This window comes from Hemitrygon akajei, chromosome 6 (assembly GCF_048418815.1).
Source record: "Hemitrygon akajei chromosome 6, sHemAka1.3, whole genome shotgun sequence".
Taxonomy (NCBI): domain Eukaryota; kingdom Metazoa; phylum Chordata; class Chondrichthyes; order Myliobatiformes; family Dasyatidae; genus Hemitrygon; species Hemitrygon akajei.
In genome coordinates this window covers 20,968,798-20,985,938 of record NC_133129.1, presented here as the reverse complement: position 1 = coordinate 20,985,938, position 17,141 = coordinate 20,968,798, and the positions used below count along the sequence as shown (strand labels likewise).

General features: G+C 41.1%; 1 protein-coding gene across 2 annotated transcripts in view; it reads left to right on the top strand.

The window, feature by feature from the left end:
- Window positions 1-17,141, top strand: part of LOC140728898 (rapamycin-insensitive companion of mTOR-like) — a 201,690-nt gene that overhangs the window by 89,135 nt on the left and 95,414 nt on the right. For both annotated transcript variants that reach the window (XM_073047981.1, XM_073047980.1), the window contains exons 10-12: window positions 477-544; window positions 6,023-6,105; window positions 16,140-16,227. In XM_073047981.1, coding sequence (XP_072904082.1) covers window positions 477-544; window positions 6,023-6,105; window positions 16,140-16,227 — 239 coding nt within the window. The remainder of the gene's footprint in view (window positions 1-476; window positions 545-6,022; window positions 6,106-16,139; window positions 16,228-17,141) is intronic.

Here is a 17,141-nt window from a genome sequence, read left to right as displayed (position 1 = left end):
GGATGGCTGGGATCCTTAATAATACTAAGGGCCCTGTGCAGCGCTCCTAATAAATGTCCCTGACGGATGATAGGGAGACTCTAGTCTTATGCTTGGGTGCTCCTGTACTAGATGGAGATGCAACTTGTAAGGATGCTTTCAATGGTGCTCCTTTAAAATGCAGTTAAGATGGGTTGGGGGCCTCGCTTTCCTCAGGAAGTGGAGCTGTTGCTGTGCCTTCTTGTTCAGGGCTGTGATGTTAAGAGACCAAAGGAAATCATCCGTGATGTGAACTCCCAGGAACATGGTGCACTTATCTATCTGTCTCTTGCGCTCTCTTGCTCACGCTCAAACTCCCACTGTGATATGACGCGGTATCACAAAGGCTGGTCCCCATGTAATCTCAGCCATCAATGATATACTGTATGTATGCAGGGAATAAACTAAATTCAGTTACATTTAGGATGTAATAGGTATTTTTCTTAATTTTCATGCAGAGAGGACAGAGAAGCACGGTTATTAGCCAGCAAAATGGCAATAGTAGCAGCCTTCCGATCCTGGGCAGGTAAGATTCAGTATAGAATTGCTTCATTTTGTTTGATTTTTGACACTTGAAAAGGCACTGGTATGGTAAGGATTTATTGTTTCCAATTATCCTGAGAGGAATGACTATATACAGTGATGCTAGAATTTTCTCTATTTCTGCATAAATACAGGTGTCCTCCCCTTTTACAAAGGTAGTGCGTTCCTATGAAAACTTTCTTAAGCCGAAATGGTGTAAAGCGAAGAACCATTAATTTATGTGGGAAAAATTTTCATAAAAGCGAAAATCCTCTTTGTAGTGCGAAAACAGGTTACTAATGTAGGTCTTTTGTAAAACCAAAATGGTGTAAAGCAGGGGACACCTGTATCTAAAATGTGATCAGGTCTTCTCATAAGTCCTAAAACTAGTGTTGCGTGACCACTGTTTTGTACTGTGGGTGTCACTTTAAAACGTTTGGATGAGGTGGGACTATGACGTCAGTATAACAAGCTGCTACAGACCACTGGGACCTTCAGAAGGTGAGAGAGAGAGTGGAAGTTTGGAGTGCAAGTTGCTGGCAGTAGCTTGCTGCAACAATGGGTGAAGTCTGATACTTTCCCACGCCCAAGATTGGGTTGATTAGTGGCACACAGTGCACATTGGATGTGTGACTGTCACATCGTATGATCCATACGTGGATTTTGTTGGAGTATCCTTTGGCCACCACTTTCGTTAACCCTTACCTGGATTCGGGTGTGCTATGTGGTAACCACTTGTGGGAAGGGATATTCCATGACTGTCACCTTGTGATATTTCTTCGTGGATTTCATAGCGACTCAACGTATAAGATCTTCGGCGACTGTTACTTCATTTTCCCAGCGTGGAACCTGTGGAATTCTTCGTGATTGCCTTCTCTCTACATTTTAATGTGGATTTAACACTCTCTCCCCTCATTTATTCCTTGGATTACTGGACCTTTCTAATTTGCCATTTTAAGACTTCAGGAACTGTTCCTAAGCTTGTAAGTTTGGGAGCCACACACGCATAACACTGTTAACTTCTGTTTATTTTGTTTAATTTTCTATATTATGAGTAGATACTAATAAAGATGGTGGTTTTAACATCAAAACCTGACTCAATTTGTGATCTATTGTTGCTGGTACATAACATTAGATAGAGAACCCAATTAAATAAATAATAGTTAATACTTGTTCATTTATTTATTGAGAAAGATGATCCAATGTTACATGTATTGGTTCAGAAAAGTATGTGAACCTCTGGGGTAATGCATTCTACGAGACCTATTTGGAGTTAAATGTTCCAGTCAATGAGATGAGATTGGGGGTGTGAGTCATAGAGGTGCCCTGTCCTATAAAAAGACACACAGCGTCAGGTTACTGACACAGCCCGAGTGTTCATCAGTCCACAGTAAGAGAAATTGTCTACAAAACTCAGTACTGTTGCTACTCTCCCTTGGAGTGGGCATCCTGCAAAGACCAACGTGTAATGCTGAAGGAGGTGAAAAAGAACCCAAGGGTAACAGCAAAAAGCTTGCAGAAATCTCTAGAACTTGCCAAAGTTTCTGTTCATGTGTCCACCACAAGAAAAACACTGAACAAGAATGGTGTTCGTGGAAGGACACCACAGATGAAACCACTGCTCTTCAAAAAAACAAAGCTGCAAGTTTTAAGTTGCCAAAGACCAACTGGGTAGTCTACAACACTTCTGGAACAATGTTCTGTGGACAGATGAGACAAAAGTTGAACTTTCTGGCAGAAGCTCACATTGCTATGTTTTGGAGGTAAAAGGGCACTGTACACCAACACCAAAACCTCATCCCAACTATGAAGCATAGTGGAAGAAACATCAAAGTTTGGGGCTGCTTTGTTGCCCCAGGGCTTGGACAGCTTGCAATCATTGAGGGAACATTGAATTCAAAATTGTATCAAGACGTTTTACAGGTGAAGGTCAGGGTAGCAGTCCTTCAACTGAGGCTTAATAGAAAATAGATAATACAGCAAGACAATGATCTGAAAGACAAAAGTAAATCAGCAACAGAATGGTTTAAAAAGAAGAAAATCTGTGTTTTGAAATAGCCGAGTCAAAATCCTGACCTTATTCCTGTAGAAATGTTCTGGAAGGACCTGAAGGAAACAGTTCGTGCAAGGAAGCCCACCAACATCCCAGAGTTGAAGCAGTTTTTTTTCAAGGAGAAGTGGCCTGAAATTCCTCCAAGCCGATGTGGAGGACTGATCAACAGTTACTGAAAATGTTTGCTTTCAGTAACTGGTGTGACCTCTCCCCCCCCCACAATACAGCAATAACTTCAACCAAAGGTTTACATACTCTTTCCAACAAATACCTGTAATATTGATCATGTTTTCTCAATAAATAAATGAACAAGTATAATGTTTTAGTGTTATTTATTAAATTGGGTTTCTCTTTATCTAGTTTTAGGACTTGTGTGAAGGTTTGAGCAAATTTTAGGTCATATTTATGCAGAAATAGTGACTATTCTACAGGGTTCACAAACTTTCTAGCCCACTGTATTGTCTTCATATGAAGACCATGAAGTCAGCAGATAGTGCAGCTGTCTGACACCGACTATGCTGTCTGGAATTTGCCTATTCTCACTGTGGCTGAAGAGGTGTCATGAGTACTTCAGTTTCCTCTCACGTTCAAAGACAAGCTGATTTGTAAGTTAATTAGATGAGATAATTTACCCTTTGTGTAGGTGGCTGATAGTAAAATTAGGGGTAGCGTGTTAATGAGATGGAAATGCTCTGAGAAGACAATAAGACATGGGAGCAGAATTAGGCCATTTGGTCCATCAAGTCTGCTGCACCACTCCATCATGGCTGATTTATTATCCCTCTTAACCCCATTCTCCTGCCTTCTCCCCATTATCTTTGTTACCCTGACTAATCAAGAACCCACCAACCTCTGCTTTAAGTATATCCAAAAGCCTGGTCTCCATGGCCACCTGTGGCAATGAATTCCACAGATTCACCATCCTCTTGCCAAAAGAATTTCTTCCTGATCTCCATTCTAAACAAACATCCTTCTATTCTGATGCTGTGCCATCTGGTCCTAAACTCCCCCACTCCTCTCCATGTCCATTTTATCTAGGTCTTTCAACATTCTTCAGGTCTCAGTGAGATCCCACCACCACCCCCCAAACATTTTTCTGAACTGCAGTGATAACAGGCCCAGAGAGCCATCAAATTGTTCTCATACATGAACCCTTTCATTCCCAGGATGATTGTCATGAATGACCTATAGACCCCCTCCAACGCTAGCATATTCTTTTCTAGATAAGGGCCCAAAGCTGTGAACTGTCTTAGATGGGCTGAATGGCTGCTTCCTATGCAATATTGAAATATAATATAAAATCTATACCATTTTGAGTACAATGGAAGGTTAAGTCTTAATGGTTTGATTAATAATGCCTGTACTGGGATTGGTGCAGCATTCAAGTGACCACTCAATGCTCCAAACCCTATATCCATGTCAGTGCTGTATTAGCACTCATTATTATTGTTGTGGCATAATTTGCAACAATTTTATTAGGAGGATAACAGTCATTATATAGTCTGTAGTCAGCATGACAGTTTGAGATACTACTTTGATAACCAGATGATTATTTTGTAAGCTGTAGATAGAGTAGACGTAGAGAGGATGTTTCCTCTAGTGGGAGAGTCTAGGACCAGAAGTCACAGCCTCAGAATAGAGGGACATCCATTTAGAACAGAGATGAGAAGAAATTTCATTAGCCAGAGTGTGGTGAATCTATGGAATTCGTTGCCACAGGCAGCTGTGGAGGCCAAGTCATTAGGTGCATTTAAAGCGGAGATTGATAGGTTCCTGATTAGGGTGTCAAAGGTTATGGGGAGAAGTCAGGAGAATGGGGCTGAGAGGGATAATTTATCAACCTTGATAGAATGGTGGAGTAGACTTGATGGGCCAATTGGCCTAATTTTACTCCTGTGTCTTATGGTCTTATGATATTCCCCTAATGTAGCAGATAGACCATTTTGTGAAATTGTATTTCATGTGAATGATAAGATTCTAAGAAATTAAGTATTAACAAAATCAGTAATTTGATCATTGCTGTGCCAGTGACCTCATTTATTCACATCTGATCTCATCTATTCACTGGGTAGATGAGAAAAATAGAATGAGTGTCAGTATCCCCTGCTCCATCACTTCCCAGTTTCTTAATTCATCCCCCTTCCCCACCCACCCACCTTGCCATTTGCCTGGTTTCAGCAATCATTTGCCAGCTTGTTCTCCTTCCCCTCCCCCTACCTTATTCTGACTTTTGCCCTCTTCCTTTTTGGTCCTGATGAGGTTGTTGGTCTAAAATGATGGCTTATTCCCCTCCATTGATGCTGCCTGACCTGTTCAGTTCCTCCAGCATTTTGTACATGTTACTTAATACATGCCTTAGTAATGAGAGCTTTTAAAGCATCCAAATCATAACAGAAACCTATCTGGTCCACCAAAGGAAAATGCCATTTTTACTCTGTATCCTAAAGACGATTCCAGACACACTTAATTATTTCCTCATATGCAAAGGTCATTTATTAATAAATTGCAGGCATTGCCATGATGTCTGCATCCTTTGAGTATTTTTTAAAAAACTTAAGTCATTTTGAAGCCACCGGGACAGATTTGGTCTCGTCCTACTGACTTACAGCTGCCCTCCCATTTCATATAATCATATATAACAATCACAGCACGGAAACAGGCCAATCCGGCCCTCCTAGTCCGTGCCAAACTCTTAATCTCAGCTAGTCCCACCTACCCGCACTCAGCCCATAACCCTCCACTCCTTTCCTGTCCATATACCTATCCAATTTTACCTTAAATGACACAGACTATTAAGATTAACCCTTCTGTATCAATGTGTGCCAGATAGGTTTTGCCTCACCCTGGCTATTCAGTATTGGCCTGTTGTTTCAATATGCAGTAAATGGCAGAACAGTGGAAGCAGAGGTGAGCGAACAATTGTTAATCCCTGTAATTTGATTTTGGAAGTATAGTGGAGGAAGCTTTTTCCCTAAGAGTCCAGAGCTAATGTGCTAGTTTCCTCTCACATTCCAAAGACACATGGGTTAGTGAGTAGTGGGCATGCTGTGTTGGCACCTGAAGCATGGCCACACTTGCAGGCTGCCTCAGCACATCCTTGTTCTGTGTTGGCTGTTCAAGTTTCAAGCTTGTTTAATATCATCTCCAGTATAAAGGAGAATGAAATAATTGTTCCTCTGGATCCGATGTAGCACGAAAAAGTGCACAATAAGATAAAGAACACTAATAATAAAATGCAATAAATATAAATACATTAGATAGCGTATGAGGAAATGATAAAGTAGAGGTCATTGGGGGTGGAGGAGTGGGTTAGTGGCACAATGCTTTTCACTGGATGTTTTGATGTACAGTGTTATGACAAAGCTAAAATTTAAGTCCCCTAATCTTGCAATGTTCACACTGTGTGCCTATGTTCTGTTTGTTTTGTAGGGATTATAAATTTATGCCGGCCGGGAAACTCAGGCATCCATTCATTGATAGGAATACTTTGTATACCAAATATGGAAGTACGGGTAGGTTGCTGTTCACACTAGAGTGCTGACAGTTAACTGTTTACAGAATTGTTTGTTCTAAGTGCACCTTGTCACACTTTCCAGGTTATTACAAATGATATTTGTATATGCTGTAGTTTCTGAATAATGACATTTTCCCTCTTTATGCACATATTATTTGTCATTGTTTTCTCCACTTATAACTGAGGGGAATGTGTGCAAAAATATGAGAGTGAATCTTTAGATGTAGGTTAAGTTATTGAGATGATTTTATGAACGACTCAAACTGATTTTCACTGAGTTGCTATGTGATAGTGGACTTGAGCTCTTCATTGTCTTAATGCTTTGGTGTGGTTCTGAGCAGTGCAGACTTGGGGAACATCTGGCAGGGTGATCTTAGTTTAGGTGGCATATTTGAGGACGGGATTTGCATGTAATTGACCTAACATCTGACTAATATATGAGAGAAAAACATTGTTGGGATTTATTTCTCATATCTACCTGGTTTAAGATTCAAGATGGTTTCATGTCATTTCCAGTACACAAGTATAAAGGAGAATGTAATAATTGTTACTTCACCTGCAAATGTAACACAAAAAACAAGATAAAGAACATGACAATAATTAAAAAGCACAATAAATATAAATATATAAGATAGCTTGTATACATACAGTTAGTTATTTGTATGTCCATAAAGTGTCTGTAGACACAGGAGTGTCTGCACACAAGGTGACTGACTGGAAATGATAAAGTAGTGGTGATTGAGGGTGTGGAGGGGTGGGTTAGTGGGTGGAGGTGTTGATCAAGCTTGCTGTTTGGGAAAGTAACTGTTTTCGAGTTGTGATCTTGGCACAGATGCTGAATAGCCTTGTCCCTGATGGGAGTGGGACAAACAATCCATAGGAGAGTGGGTGGGATCCTTCATGATGTTACTGGCCTTAGTCTGGCACCTTTCTGAATGTATGTCCTTGTTGGCAGGGGGACTGGTGCAGTTGTGACTACCCATTGCAGAGCCTTCCTGCCCACTGCAGTGCAGTTTCCGTATTAAGCAGTGATGCGGCTTGTGGGATGCTCTCTACTGCACATCTGTAGAGTGATGTGAGTATAGAGTATGATGTGCAGGGGTGAACTTGCTAGCATGAGCAAGTGAGTAGATACCTGTTGATGACGACAGGTGTTTATCCAAAATTCATGTTCTGCTTAACAATTGTCAGTAATTTTTAACACTTACATCTGCACTTTATTTAAGAAAAATGCTTAAGTCACTGCTATAATGTGGACCTGCTAACATTATAACCATTTTATATATTTATTTAGTACAGGGGTGGCCAACCTTTTACATTCCATGCATCAATTTTTTCCCGCATGAGTTCAGATGCACCATACAACTCTTGCACCCCCATTCAATTCTTGTAAAAATATGTTAATATAGACATATTTAGCATTTTTACATGATATATTGATTTAATATAAAAACAAGATAAACATTACTTGCCTTAATGAGACTTTTAACAAATATATTTCGTCTTTTTGATTTCTTCCTTTTTCTTAATCACATATTCTTTTCGTAACTCAGACCCAAGCACTAGCTTCAGTTTTCCTTTGAGAAAGTGTTTTCACTAACAATGCACAACAGTTTTCCTGATGGACCCGCTATAAATAAGAACTCATTTTCCCATTGTTCATTGAATTCACGCTTACTATCACTTTCTGCTTTTCTTTTGCACTGTGATGGGTAACTGAATGTAAAAACAAGGCTTAACTTTCAAAAAAGTACAAAACTGCAAATGTTCACAAAGGACGAACAAAGCACAACTCCGTTGCGCACAAGTGCCTTTTATAAACTGACTGGCAAAAATTGCGACGCATCGCTGGTGCAGATGCCTGTCGCCTCAGGATCAAACAAGTAACAAACGTATTGAACAGTTATGGAACGACTGCAGAACAAAAGTCCTTCTTTCCTAGTTTGACTCATTGAACATTTTTTTTTAAATTTTTAAAAATTGAAAACTGATTAATGTGAAAGAGATAACATTCGCCAAAAGATGTGCTCAAAATAATAAAATCACTAAAAATAATTGCTAAGTTTTAGATTTATTCTCAGTGAAACCCATTTGTAGCTCTAAGCTACTTGAATTCCTGTTGTAGATTTTTTTCCCTACAAATCGGTTTTTGGTTAATACTTTTTGCATGAGTAGGCTTACTTTTTTTATCACTTGAGGTGCAATGCGCCACTTCTAACCATCCAATGCACTATAGGTTGACCATCCCTGGTTTAGTAACTAGATTCTAGTTTATATTTGAGAAGAGCAGGGTAGGGAGGCAATTATATTGCACTATTCTGTGATTCTTTCTAATGGAAGCAAGATTAAGTTGTCTTTGCAAAACATTTTAGATTGTTTGATCCCTTTGTTGTCAGCTGTTGACACTTTTAGCTCAGGCCACCACTATTATGGAAATTAATTTGGCAGGGGGATGGGAACCTGAGTGATAGTGCTGAGGAAGGGGAAAACAGAAATAAATCAAAGATAGCGTGCAACAGAGACGATAGAAAGGACAGGCAGGAGATGAGGCATAATCACAACCAGTGGGATGTTACAGGGCAATAGAGGCGTGGTGCAGTTAAAACAGAAAGCAACAAATACTGGACTGAAAGTGTTATATTTGAATGCATGCAGCAAAAGAAATGAAAGGGACGATCTTGAAATTCAGCTACAGATTGGTAAGTATGACATCTCTGAAACTTGGCTAAAGGATGGCTGCCATTGAGAGCTGAACGTCCAAGGATATACAGTGTATTGGAAAATAGCTTAGAAGGCAGAGGGTGGTGTGGCCCTGTGTATAAGAAATAATATTAAGTCACTAGAAAGGGATGACATAGGATTGGAAGGTGTAGAGTCTTGATGGGTTCAGTTAAGAAATGGCAAGGGTAAAAGGACCCCAATGGCAGTTGTATACACACCTCCAAACAGCAGCTGGGATGTGAATTGCAAATTACAGCATGAGATAGAAAATGTCTGTCAGAAGGGCAATGTCATTATAATAGTTGGGGACTTTAACATGAAATGGGAAAACCAGATCAGTACTAGACCTCAAGAGAGAGAATTTGTAGAATGTCTAAGAGATGGCTTGTTAGAACAGCTTGTTGTTGAGCCCACTAGGGGATCAGCTGTGCTGGATTGGGTGTTGTGCAATGATCCAGAGGTGATAAAAGAGCTTAAGGTTAAGGAACCCTCAGGGAACAGTGATCACAATATGATTGAGTTCACATTGAAATTTGAGAAGGAGAAACTAAGTTCCAATGTGGCAGTATTTCAGTGAAATAAAGAAAATTATAATGGCATGAGAGGGGAACTGGCCAAGGTTGACTGGAAAGAGACACTAACAGGAAGGACAGCAGAGCAGCAATGGCTGGAGTTTCTGTGAACAATGATGGAAGTGGAAGACAGATAGATTCCAAATATGAAGAAATTTTCAAATGAAAGAAGGACACTACCATGGCTGACAAGTGAAGTCGGAGCCAAAATAAAATCAAAAGAGTGGGCATACAAGGAAGCCAGAGCTAGTGGGAAGATAGAGGACTGGGAAGCTTTTAAAAACTTGCAGAAGGAAACTAAGAAAGACATTAGGAAAATAAAGATGGATTATGAAAGGAAGCTGGCGACTAATATCAAAGAAGATACTAAAAGCTTTTTTAAGTATAGGGTCAAAGAGAGTCAAGGGAAAATATAGAACCAATAGAAAATGACGTTGGAGATATTGTAATGAGAGATGCAAAGATGGCAGAGGAACTGAATACGTATTTTACATCAGTCTTCACAGTGGAGACATCTGAAGTATGTGCAGTGAAAATTATGACTGAGAAGGTGCTCAGAAAGCTTAATGGTCTGACGGTGGATAAATCTCCTGGACCTGATGGAATGTACCCTTGGGCTCTGAAGGGAGTAGCTGGAAAGATTGCAGAGGCATTACCAATGATCTTTCAAGAATCGACAGATTCTGCATTGTACCGGATGATGGAAGACTGCAAATTTTACTCTGCTATTTAAGAAGGGTGGGAGGCAGCAGAAAAGAAACTATAGATCTGATAGTCTGACATCAGTGGTTGAGAAGTTGCTAGAATTGATTGTTAGGGACAAGATTGCTGTGTACCAAGAGGCACATGACAAGATTGGCCAAAGCCAGCATAGTTTGCTGAAAGGAAAATCCTGCCTGACAAACCTAGTGCAATTTTTTGAGGAAATTACAAGCAGGATAGACAAAGGAGATATAGTGGATGTGGTGAACTTTGATTTCCAGAAGGCCTTTGACAAGGTGCTGCACATGAGGTTGCTTAGCAAGATCAGAACCAATGGAATTACAGGGAAGTTACTAGCATGGGTGGAGTACTAGTTGATCAGCAAAAAACAGAGAGTGGGAATAAAGGGATCCTATTCTGGCTGGCTGCCGGTTACCAGTGGAGTTCCAGAGGGGTCAGTGTTCGGACCGCTGCTTTTTACTATGTATGTCAGTGATTTGGACTATGGGATTAATGGATTTGAGGCAAAATTTCCCGGCGATGCAAAGATAGGTGGAGGAGCAGATAGTGTTGAAGAAACAGAGCCTGCAGAGAGACTTAGATAGTTTAGGGGAATGGGCAGAGAAGTGGCAAATGAAATACAATGTTGGAAAATGTATAGAAACATAGAAAACCTACAGCACAATACAGGCCTTTCAGCCCACAAAGCTGTGCCAAACATGTCCTTACCGTAGAACTACCTAGGCTTACCCATACCCCTCTATTTTTCTAAGCTCCATGTACCAATCCAGGAGCCGCTTAAAAGACCCTATCGCTTCTGCCTCCACCACTGTCGCTGGTAGCCTATTCCACACACTCACCACAATCTGTGTAATGTAAAAAAAAACTTACTCCTGACATCTCCTCTGTACCTATTTCCAAGCATCTCAGAATTACGTCCTCTCATGCCAGCCATTTCAGCCCTGGGAAAAGGCCTCTGACTATCCACACGATCAATGCCTCTCATCAACTTGTACATCTCTATCAGGTCACCTCTCATCCTCCGTTGCTCCAAGGAGAAAAGGCCAAGTTCACTCAACCTATTCTCATAAAGCATGCTCCCCGATCCAGGCAACATCCTTGTAAATCTCCTCTTCATCGTTTCTATGGTTTCCACATCCTTCCTGTAGTGAGGCGACCAGAACTGAGCACAGTGCTCCAAGTGGGGTCTGCCCAGGGTCCTACATAGCTGCAACATTATCTCTCAGCTCCTAAACTCAATCCCATGATTAATGAAGGCCAGTGCACTGTATGCATCCTTAACCACAGTGTCAACCTGCACAGCAGCTTTGAGTGTTCTATGGACTCAGACCCCAGGATCTCTCTGATCCTCCACACTGCCAAGAGTCTTACCATTAACACTATATTCTGCCATCATATTTGACCTACCAAAATGAGCCACCTCACACTTATCTGGGTTGAACTCCATCTGCCACTTCTCAGCCCAGTTTTGCATGCTATCAATGTCTCGCTGTAACCTTTGACAGCCCTCCACAATATCCACAACACCCCCAACCTTTGTGTCATCAGCAAATTTACTAACCCATCCCTCCACTTCCTCATCCAGGTCATTTATAAAAATCATGAAGAGTAGGGGTCCCAGAACAGATCCCTGAGGCACACCACTGGTCACTGACCTCCATGCAGAATATGACCTGTCTACAATCACTCTTTGCCTTCTGTGGGCAAGCCAATTCTGGATCCACAAAGCAATGTCCCCTTGGATCCCATGCCTCCTTACTTTTTCAATAAACCTTACATGGGGTACCTTATCAAATGCCTTGCTAAAATCCATATACACTACATCTACGGCTCTATCTTCATCAATGTGTTTAGTCACATCCTCAGAAAATTCAATCAGGCTCTTAAGGCACGACCTGCTTTTGAAAAAGCCATGCTGATTATTCCTAATCATATTATACCTCTCCAAATGTTCATAAATCCTGCCTCTCAGGATCTTCTCCATCAACTTACCAACCACTCACTGGTCTATAATTTCCTGGGCTATCTCTACCCCCTTTCTTGAATAAGGGAACAAAATCCACAACTCTCCAATCCTCTGGAACCTGTCCCGTCCCCATTGATGATGCAAAGATAATCGCCAGAGGCTCAGCAATCTCCTCCCTCGCTTCCCACAGTATCCGGGAGTACATCTCATCCGGTCCTGGTGATTTATCCAACTTGATGCTTTCCAAAAGCTCCAGCACATCCTCTTCCTTAATATCTACAGGCTCAAGCTTTTCAGTCCGCTGTAAGTCATCCCTACAATCGCCAAGATCCTTTTCCATAGTGTATACTGAAGCAAAGTATTCATTGAGTACCTCCGCTATCTCCTCTGGTTCCATACACAGTTTTCCACTGTCACACTTGATTGGTCCTATTCTCTTATGTCTTTTCCTCTTATCTTCACATACTTGTAGAATGCTTTGGGGTTTTCTTTAATCCTGTCCGCCAAGGCTTTCTCATGGCCCCTTCTTAATTTCATTCTTAAGCTTCTTCCTGCTAGCCTTATAATCTTCTGGATCTGGTCATGCACTTTGGTGAAAGAAATAAATAGGAAGACTACTATTTAGAAGGCGAGAGAATTCAAAATGCAGAGATGCAAAGGGACTTGGGAGTCCTTGTGCAGGATACCCTAAAGGTTAACCTCCAGGTTGAATCAGTGGTGAAGAAGGTGAATGCACTGTTGGCATTCATTTCTAGAGGTATACAATATAAAAATAGGGATGTGATGTTGAGGCTCTATAAGGCACTCGTGAGACCACACTTGCAGTATTGTGTGCGGTTTGGGCTCCTTATTTTAGAAAGGATATACTGATACTGGAGAGGGTTCAGAGAAGATTCACGACAACGTTTCCAGGAATGAAAGGGTTACTGTATGAGAAACATCTGGCAGCCCTTGGGCTGTATTCCCTGGAGTTCAGGAGAATGAGAGGGGATTTCATAGGAACATTCTGAATGTTAAAAGGCCTGAACAGATTCAATATGGCAAAGTTATGTCCCATGGTAGAGGAGTCTAGGACAAGAGGACACAACTTCAGGATTGAAGGATGTCCATTTAGAACAGAGATGCGGAGAAATTACTTTAGCCAGAGGGTGGTAAATCTGTGGAATTTGTTGCCACAAGCAGCTGTGGAGGCCAAGTCATTGGGTGCATTTAAGGGAGAGATGGATAGTTCCTTGATTGGCCAGGGCATCAAAGGGTATGGGGAGAAGGCAGGGAAGTTGGGCTGACTGAAAGAATTGGAAGAGCCATGATTGAATGGTGGAGCAGGCTCAATGGGCTGAAGGGCCCACGTCTGCTCCTATATCTTTTGATCTTATGGTCTTATGTCATTAAAGTAATGACCGATGGCCAGGTCTTCACTAAATGTTAGGAGTCTTGTATTCAAGGAGCTGTGAGTGAGGGTGCCACGGTAGTGTAGATGTTTGCGTAATGCTTTACAGTGGCAGCAATGGAACTGGGGTTCAGTTCCCACCGCTATCTGTAAGGAGTTTGAATGTTCTCCCATGAACACCTGGGTTTACTTCAGGTGCTCCAGACATATGAGTTAAGAGTTAGTAGGTTGTGGACATGCTACGTTGGCTATGGAAGCATGGCAACACTTGTGGGTTGCCCCCCAGAACACCCTCGGACCGTTGGTCATTTCACTGTATGCTTTAATGTACATGTGGCATAAAGTTAATTTTTAACCTTTGGAGTTAATCTTTAACATCCTCATCTAGATTGACCATGAGGTCACAAGGGTAATGCGAGTCTTTTCCTATTACCCTTGTAGTTCTGTGATATTTGAAGTACAGTGTCTCAGACGGTGGAAAATGTTTAACATGAGTGGTGAGCGTTAAATGTGCTTCACTGTCTGAGACATTTTGAGATGTCCTCTTCCATATGTAGGTTGACCTCTATGAACTGTTATTTTTGCAGTACTCTGCCTTGTAACCATGACATGTCTGGGAAGGCAAGTACTCATGATCCTGGAGTTGAGACAGTTGTTTCTGTACTGTACCATTGTTTTTTTAAAAAAATAATAAATTTCAAAAATAAACTCAGTCTCCCTCTGCTAGGTTTGACGGGAGTGTGACAGAATGCTCTCTACTTGCCTGAGTACTGCTAAGAAGGATGTGGAAGTTTTAGACCAGGTACAGAGGTCATTTACCATGATGTTGCTTGGATTGGAGAGCATGTCTGATATGGATAGGTTGAGCTCATGTTTTTCGCTTTGGAGAGGAGGAGGGTGAGAAATGACTTAATATAGGTGTACAAGATAAGAGGCATAGATTGAGTGGATCATCAGAAATGGCTAATATGAGGTGGTATAATTTTAAGGTGATTGGAGGAAAGCATATGGGACATGTCAGAAAAAAGTTGTTTTACAGAGTGTGGTGAGTACATGGAACCGCCAGGGGTGGTGTTTGAGGCAGATACATTAGGGATATTAAGAAACATCTTGGATAGGCACACAGATGAAAGAAAAATTGTGGACTATGTAGGAGTGAAGGGTTAAATTGATCTTAGAGTAGTGTGAAAGGCCAACACAATATTGTTGCCTGAAGGATTTGTACTGTGCTTTATGTTCTAAGAAGCTCCACACCATCCCTATGCCTGAGAGAGAGAGAGAGATATTTTGGCTTCTATGAGAGGCAAGGGTGGCAAGACAATTGTTGCTGTGTTTTTCTGCAAGGGAGAGACTGGGGACTTGGGGTTTGCGAGTTCTGTTTTCTTTTTCATGTTGGGGAGAGTCATGGCTTTTCTTCTCAACAAGACCAATGTTTTTTTTTTGGATTTCATGGTTACCCGGAGAAGGTGATTATCACTGTTGTAGATGCATACTTTGACAATAAAATGAACCTTTGAACCTTTTTGAGACTGCTGGGGCCTGATGGAAATATTTAAATACCCAGCTGAGCTGCCAACGCAGCAAACTGAAAACAGCAAATGTGGTATCTTTAGTCAAGAAAGGGCCACAGGGAAAATGCAGTTAGTTATATTCTAGTTGGTCAAAATAATGCAAAAAAATCCTGAAGCTCCAGCATAAATCTGCATGAAAGGCAGAAATTGATCAGGGGAGTCAGCATGGATTTGATGTTGGGAGATCCTGTCAACTGAGGTTTTTGAAGAGGTATCTAAATATATTGATGAGTTGATATGGTTTACATGGAATTTGGTGAGGCCTTTGACGCAATCCCACATGGATGGCTTGACCAGAACCTTACAGTCTATGGGATCCAAGGGAAGTTGGCCGATTGAATCCAAAATTGACTTGGCAACAGGTGACAGTAGAGGGTTGCTTTTATGATTAAAGCTTGTGACCATTGCTCATGAGCTTCTAGTCACAAAAGCTGCTGGGATTGGTGCTAACATCCTTGCTGTTTGTATGTACATTAATGACTAAGATGTGTAATGTAGGGGGTTAGTTTAGTAAATTTGAAGTAAAAATTGGTGAATAGTTTTAGGCTACAAAAGGATACTGGGGAGGGAAGAAACGTGGAATTTTATCTTGCTCATACTGAGTTGACGAACTTTGTGAGGTATATTAAGGGTAGAATTTATACAGTATACGGAGGGACCCAACTGAATATTGAAGAGTAAAGGAACCTTGATGAACCAAGCCCAAAATCCCTGAAGGTGGCAACACAAGTAGATGCAGTGGTGACAGAGCGTAAGGAATGCTCACTTTCGCTGGGCTTGCTATGGAGCATAAGAGCAGGTAGGTCACAGTAATCTTTATAAAATGTTGGTTTGGCCTCAGCTGGAAAGTGGTGTGAAGTTACCATCACTACCTTATCACAAAGACACAATTGCTTTAGAGTAGATGTAGGAAGAAAGAGGTTTGCAGCAGTGGATAAAGAGAAGCCTGCATAAAAATGGTTTTATTTTACATATTTCTACTGTACTGTTCATCTGGATATTGTTCTATGTACCATAAGTTGCATTGTGGAAAATCAAGCCTTTTGAAAACTGACAAGTTATTTCTCCCATTTCCTTCACTTTTGACAGCGTGGTCTGCTAGAGGTGTTGTACGATATCTTCCGGCTCCCTGTTCCTGTGGAGACGCAGAGTTTTTCTGAGGCTTTGCTCAGTGTAGGTGGGTGAGCTTGTTTTCTGTCAATCATTTCACAAAAATGTGTGGGTGGTTAGGTAAGCTGTGGGCCCATTTGTACAAATTATCTTGCAATACGTTGTTCCCTTCCTGATTATGTTCATGCAAAATTCCTAGTTGGAAATGAACAAACTATTGTTTCTGTAACTGACCTGATGAATGTTACTCATATACGTTTGGTCTGGATTTCTTTTACTGCTTGCCATCAAGACCTCTGCTTGTCAGAATATCTTATAACCTGTTGATAACTAGTTCATTATTTGCAATATTTCATACACCAACTCTTAAATTTGGCTGATATACTATAAACTAACAGTGGAAATGAAGAGATCATGAATACTTTGTACATTGTTTTGCTGTTCATAAAGTAACAGAACATAACAAGAAATATGAACAAGACTCAGCCATCTGGCCCATTGAGCCTGCTCCATTATTCAGTAAGATCATGGCTGATCTAGCAATGGACTCAGCTCTGCCTGCCTGCCTTTTCCCCATAATCCTCAATTCCACCGCTATGCAAAAAATCTATCTCACTGCATCTGAAATATACTTAATGAGGTAGCCTCTACTGTTTCCTTGGGCAGAGAATTCCACAGATTCACCACTGTTTGGGAAAACTAGTTTTTCCTCATCTCCTTCTAAATGTAATCCCTTGAAATCTTGAGGCTCTGTCCCCTAGTTATAGTCTCACATTCCAGTAGAAACAATTTTGCTGATGAAGAGTCTTAGCCCAAAACATTGACTGTTTATTCCTCTTCATATAGAACCATAGAACATTACAGCACAGAAACAGGCCTTTTGGCCCTTCTTGGCTGTGCTGAACCATTTTTCTGCCTAGTCCCACCTCTCATCCATGTACATGTCCAAGTTTTTCTTAAATGTTAAAAGTGAGCCTGCAT